The sequence below is a fragment of the Mesocricetus auratus genome, unplaced genomic scaffold (genome assembly GCF_017639785.1).
Source record: "Mesocricetus auratus isolate SY011 unplaced genomic scaffold, BCM_Maur_2.0 Super-Scaffold_4256, whole genome shotgun sequence".
Classification (NCBI taxonomy): domain Eukaryota; kingdom Metazoa; phylum Chordata; class Mammalia; order Rodentia; family Cricetidae; genus Mesocricetus; species Mesocricetus auratus.
Genome location: NW_024429182.1, coordinates 52,325,185 through 52,331,219, shown reverse-complemented (window position 1 = coordinate 52,331,219; position 6,035 = coordinate 52,325,185). Strand labels below are relative to the sequence as shown.

Genomic DNA, 6,035 nt, shown 5'->3' with positions numbered 1-6,035 from the left:
GGTACTGTTTGGTACCCCATTTCCCAAGCTTGTAAAGCAGAGACCTAGCAAGGAAAGGGGCTTGCTCAGAGTCCAGCGGTTCTTAGCTCTGGGGTGGGAGACTCTTGTTAACACCCATGTCTTTTTAACCAGAGAGAAAAGTTCCGAGTCGGGAGACAGCCTTGGCGGGATGCACCTAGTATCTCAAAATCTGACTTCTCAGCTGGCACCAGGGAAAACAGTCCTCAGTACTCACAAAAGATGAAAGGGTCAAATATTAGTTTCTAATCAAGAGTGCCACCTTGGACAAAGCACTAACACTGTGAGCCTCTGTTCTGAAGTCTGTTAAATGGGGCCAATTATAGTTCCATCTTTTATGGTCATAGAAGGTTGAAACCTGGGGAAGCAGCTAGCACAGGTCTGGACTGATTTTGCCATGTCTCATTAAATGCAACCCGTTATCAGGGCTAGAGAAAATGTGTACATGGGTGTTTTCCCTCCTCCCCTGTTGTGTTAATGCCTAGATTAGACTCCTTATCACTCACCCATCCAACTAGAATGGTAATGAGCCTCTGCAAGGTGTCTTATGCTCAGTTAGCGAAGTGCCCTAGAGCAACACATCTAAGTGTTCTCTCCCTGCCCAGTGTCTGGTCTAGTCTAGTCTACCAGTAGTGCCGGCTGGGTGGCATCTCCAGCAGGCAACTGACTGTGGTAGAGAGTGGGGATGAGGTGCCTGTCTGCAACCTCGCCTACATGAGACCCGATTTGTCTCTCCACCCCATCGGTGTGGTCCTCTGCATCCTCGAGGAAGCCCTTTGTGTACAACCCTACAGGTCCTTAGTGCTGAGGTCCCGGAGAGGCTGGGTGGTCTGAGACTGCAACAGAGGTGCCTGAGTCCTCAATTTTCGCTGCTCAGTCTCTACAAACGATGGTTTGAGCCCTGCTGCGGTCTTGCTTCCAGGGCTTGTCTTCAGACTGAAGCTTCACTCCCTTCGGCCTCTACACCTTTCCCACCCGCGGCCTCTCCCTACAACCCACGGGGCGCCAACTCCAAGACTCTTCTAGGAGCTTTCCCCTCATTCCGATGGGCCCCTGGGTCAGCCAGTTCTGGCCCACCCATTTCCTGTTCCGCTGCAACTCCGCCCCGCACTGGAGGTGGAAAGTTTCTCTCCTCAAGATGGGCGGCTCCTTCCTTCCCGGAAAGCTCAAAGCAAAGGGAAAGGGGAAGCTGGGGTCCGAAGCTTAGAGCTTTTTCATGCTGTTTCATGTTGCAGAGACAGGCTCTAGCAACCTGGAAAACTTCCAACCGTGCCCGAAGAGGTAAGTTTAACACCCTGTGCCCTACGCCTTTCACTAGGGGGTCTTGGGCACCAACTGCAGGCAGAACTCGGGGGTCTTTGGCACCAACTGCAGGCAGAACTCGGACCACACTGCCATAAATGACTGTATTCCCAAGCGAGTACCAATCAACCAGGCAATCAGAATACAATGTCTAAAGTATTTATTTCAGGCAGGCGGATCTCTGTGAGTTCGAGACGAGCCTGGACTACCAAGTGAGTTCCAGGACAGCCTCCAAAGCCACAGAGAAACCCTGTCTCGAAAAAACCAAAAAATAAAAAATAAAAAAAATAAAAAATAAAATAAAGTATTTATTTCACACCCTGCGCCCTAAACCTTTCACTGGGAGGTCTTGGGCGCCACCTGCCGGCAGAATTCGGACCACACTTGCCAGAAACGACTGTTATTTCCAACCGAGTACCAATCAACCAGGCAATCAGAATACAATGTTGAAAGTATTTATTTTCTCATCCAGGAACTGGTCCCTAAACTTAAATATCCAGCATAGAGACCTTGGGCTCTGGCCGTGGGTGGCTTCAGGGATGGATCCTGGAGTCCTTGTCCCAGGGAGGGAATCCCTGGGGCCACAGGTAGGGATGCCCCTGAGCCAGCAGCTGCAAGTGGCAGCAAAAGACGAAAAAGAGATGGACGCCAGGCAGTCATCCGAGTCCCAGAGATGCCAACGGGAGTGCAGGACGCTTTGGACCCCACGGTCAGACTAAGGGCTGCCCAAGCTAGGGTGCACACGTGGGAGAAGCGGGGGGTCCGGTGCACCGGGCACTGGCTGCAATCTTGGCCGCTTTGCCCGATGGGCATAGGCCTTGCCCTCCTGAAGTGAGGTGGTACGGGTAAGAGCAGGCACTGTCGACTAAGGACTTGCTGAAGGGCAAGCTTTGAGCCTTTTGTATGGGTGCACTCCTATCCACCTCAGCTTTTCAGAGGCTGATTTGGAAGGCATCCTGCAACCACTGGTCCCGGGCATTGTGTGTTTGGGGCACAGTGAGGGGTGGAGGGTCTGGGGGCAGGCTGGCATCAGGAGGCTCGTCATCATCAGACAGGCCGGCATCAGGTGGGTAGGAGCTGTCCGAGTGAAGGGAGGAAGACAGGTCCGGGCACAGGCTCAGGTCTTGGCACAGATGCTTGTAGTCCTGGATCGACTCATACAGGCCCCACAGCTGGCACAGCAGAGACATATCCAGCTGCCGCAGCCCCACCTGCAGACAACTGACAGTAGGCTGGAGTTGGGGGTCCAGGCCACCCCAGCCCCCAAAACCCAAAGTCCCCACAATGAGCCACAACCCTATCCAGTCTTCCTGCACCCTCTTACATTAAAGTTCTGGAGACAACAGATGGCACTTGCCAACTGTAAAACCTAAGCCAGGCACTGCCCTCATTTACACAATGGGATAACATTGTCCAGCATGATGAAATCAGGCAAGTTTTAAAAATGCAACAATTGCTTCACATTATTACTATCACAGCTATCCTAAAGCCCTGTGATCCGATGTCTCCTGCTGGGCCTGAGCCCGAGGACACAGGTGCCAGACTTATGTCTGCTCTATCCGCAGAGTACACCACCCCTGGCGGGGCGCCCACCTACTCACCATCTCCTTGCGCAGCGCGGCTAGTGCGGAGTCCAGGTTAAGCGGGCGGCGCGCACCCGCTGCGGAGCCCGAGCTGGCAGCGCCCGCGGCGTGACGGGGACCGTCCGGAACGCGGGCGGCACGGCTCAGCTCGTCGTGGATGCGGCTCCGCTGGCTATAGACGCGCTCCAGCTCTCTCCATGAGCCCCCACTAGCGTTAAGAAGGCCGCTGAGGCCGCGCGGGAGCGGCGGGAGCCCGGCCAGAGCGCAGCCCGCGCCTCCTGGCGCCTCCGCTGAGGTCAGACCGTTCATGGCCCGGCTGGCATGGACTGCGGTACCACCCGGACCCCTCCACCGTTTCCCTCAGGAGGCGGCCCACAAGCCCCGCTCCAGAGGGAGCCCAGCCACCGCCCGCAGGCCGCGCTTTGTTCCTTCCCAGACTCCTCGGACTCCGCCTATGCTCCTCCCCCTCTGCATGGGTGGGGCTTCCCTTAACTGGGAGATGGTTGTGGGTCCCAGCAACCCACCAAAGAAAGAACTGGAAGGGGTGAGGACGAAAGGGTCAGGCAAGAGTGTTGGGCGGCTCTTTTGGCTACCTCATTCCTACACAATGTGTCCTACACACTACCTCTCCCAAGGGAAGGATTCTGAACGTGTGGGGGTGAGGAGGCCAGAGAATGGAGTAGGACTGTGCTTGGCTCTTAAAAGAGTTTCGCTGGGCGCCCCCTCAACATGTCAGCAGCCCAGTGGACAGGAAGATGGAATCACAGGCTCATGGTGCTCAGAGGAGGGAAGGAAGCACCAAGGGGACTGAAGGCTCCAATGTCACTCAGGTCCGGAAGGTGGAGGGAGGGGTACTGGACCAGAGACAACAGAAGTCCAGCCTTTGAGGAGGCTGAGGTCACTTCCTTGGAATAAAGTGTCACCTATCCCTCTACCATTCACCCCTAGTCCTGAATGCCAAAACCCACATCATTCGGGTAGAAAAGACCGTGAAAAGGTGAGACGCCAAAGAAAGAAAATCCGTGAATAGAGCTGGGGCTTGCATGCACACTCGGAACCAAGGAACAAACCACACAGAGGAACAGCTGGTTTTCTAGAAGGTTTTTCTCAGGGGAACAGAGGCTGGGGTGGAGGTCTCAGTGCTGCAGCTGTTGCAGGCTGCACAGGGCCTCAGCACAAGCCCGGATAAGCCCACACAGCTGGACACTAGTCTCCAAGGAGGTGCTGGAGCTCAGCTCAGCCGACGCCCAGGTTAGCTTCTGCAGGAGGGCTGTCCGCGTGGCAGCCACCACGTCTGCATTTGGAGGTGCAGCAGGGAGGGGAGGCCCCTGCGCTGCCTTGAGCCCTGCTGCGGCTCCCTCACAGTGCTCCGGACGGGGTACTGGGGGCTGCGGTGTGGGCCGAGAGCCTGTGGCAGGCTCTGCGGTGGAGGCGAGCTGGTATTCCCGAGCTTGAGACAGGGCCGCCTGTGGATTCAGAGCTAAAAGAAGAACATAGGTGGGGTAGTCAGGATGCCTGGCGCACCTCTGCCCCAAGCCGTTTGCTCTTTATTGCCCCTCCTGAGCTTCCAGCGTTCTCCGCGTAAGGCAATCCGTCAGTCCCTACTCTTCCTCCTTACACATGCCAGGCAAGCAATATACCGCTGAGTTTACACTTCAAGGACCAGCTGCCTGACACTTGCCCTGGCCTCATTCATCCATCGAGTCTGCGCATGAAGACTGGGATGTGTACTCAGCGGCAAAACGCTTGCCCGGCACGTGCAAAGCCCCAAGTAGCACCTCCGCTCTGCATGTGGGGTTGGCTCGATTCAGCTCGGACGCTATCCAAGGTATCGGGAACAAAAGGCTTAGTGTTTCTCCTCCTCTCTGGGGCTAAAAGGAGAAGGCACCTTAATCCCACCGCACGCAGAGACTTGCAGTGTCACCTCCCAGGTCTACTAACTATGGCGTCCCACGTTCCTTTCCCCGAAGTGCACACTCGGCCCCTCACCCGGATTATCTTTATCCACATCTGAGTCGAGCTCCTGACAAGCCACGCAGTAGATTTTCCGCTGCTTATCTTGGAGGAGGATCGTCTAGGGACCAGAAAGCACACGGACACAGGTGAGCCAGAGAGGCAGGGTCCACGGAAGAGCGAGCTGAGGAAAGGACGTTCGGCCCCGTCCAACGCCTCATCCTCGTCACTCGCCTCACCCCGCAGTCCGCGCACGTGTCGCCCAGCATGCGGTAACCACGGAGCAGGTAGTCGCCCATGAGACGAGAGATGCGATCCTGCCGCTCCCGGCGCGCCTGCAGCACCTTCGTCTCAGCTTCTGTCGGAGGCGCCCAGGCGAAATCGTCAACCTCTAGGGGAAAGAGGGACAAGGAGACGGGGTCAGGGCGGAGAGAACTGCCTCTCGCACCCACGGCCACGGCCCGAGCAACCCGAGCCCTCACCAGCGCCGTTCAAGGCCATGTTGCCGTGGACACTGTTAGGCTCGACGGAAGTGACACAAATAAAATGCGCCCCTCTGCGGTTCTCCTCTCACATGTGGGCTAATTAGGGCGGAAGTGACGCACACATGGGCTCCTGGGCTTCTCTTTCCTCAAAGTGGGCGTGTCCGGTGCACATTTGACCCTGAAGTGGAGAGGCTGGGCTCTCAGCCTGAACTTTTGAGTGGTACCGCCGTCTCCCTGGCAACACTTCGGTACTTGGATGTAGCATTTCATAGTCCCCTTTTATGCCTGCCGCTGATAGAGTGGCTCTTTCTGAGAATTACCTCGGGGTTGTCCTTTTACACAAATGGAGCAGAAGGAGGCAGGCCGTGGTCTCTGCACAACAGTCGCCGCAGTAAAAGGTCCTTTGCGAGTGCGCAGAACCTCTTTAGGCCTCTTGGACTAGGCTGGCTACACGGGGCACTGCCTGTTTCAACACCCCTACCGGTCGGTGTGAAGGGTGTCCACTTGTCTGTTCATCTTCTACCAATGCCTAGAACGATATAAAGTCTGCTGGCTTAGGGTTCTTTTGCTGGGAACGCCATGACAAAAAACAACCCGGGGGAGGAAAGGGTTTATTTCACTCATAGTTCCGTGTAACAGTTCATTATCAAAAGTAGTGAGGGTACCAGGCGTTGGTGGTAAACGCCCTTAGAGG

At 56.0% G+C, this 6,035-nt stretch overlaps 2 protein-coding genes across 2 annotated transcripts; both read right to left on the bottom strand.

Moving 5' to 3' along the window:
• Nucleotides 1–1,759: 1,759 nt before the first annotated feature.
• Fam89b (family with sequence similarity 89 member B) lies at nt 1,760–3,833 on the bottom strand. The gene is made up of 2 exons (XM_005063981.4): nt 2,922–3,833; nt 1,760–2,531 (listed from the first exon to the last, which is right to left on the bottom strand). The coding sequence occupies exons 1-2, from the start codon at nt 3,210–3,212 to the stop codon at nt 2,253–2,255; spliced, it is 570 nt and encodes a 189-aa protein (XP_005064038.1). The 5' UTR covers nt 3,213–3,833; the 3' UTR covers nt 1,760–2,252.
• A 156-nt stretch (nt 3,834–3,989) lies between these two features.
• Znrd2 (zinc ribbon domain containing 2) lies at nt 3,990–5,476 on the bottom strand. Its single transcript, XM_005063980.4, has 4 exons — nt 5,339–5,476; nt 5,096–5,247; nt 4,893–4,977; nt 3,990–4,383 (listed from the first exon to the last, which is right to left on the bottom strand). The coding sequence occupies exons 1-4, from the start codon at nt 5,355–5,357 to the stop codon at nt 4,040–4,042; spliced, it is 600 nt and encodes a 199-aa protein (XP_005064037.1). The 5' UTR covers nt 5,358–5,476; the 3' UTR covers nt 3,990–4,039.
• Between the last annotated feature and the right edge of the window lie 559 nt (nt 5,477–6,035).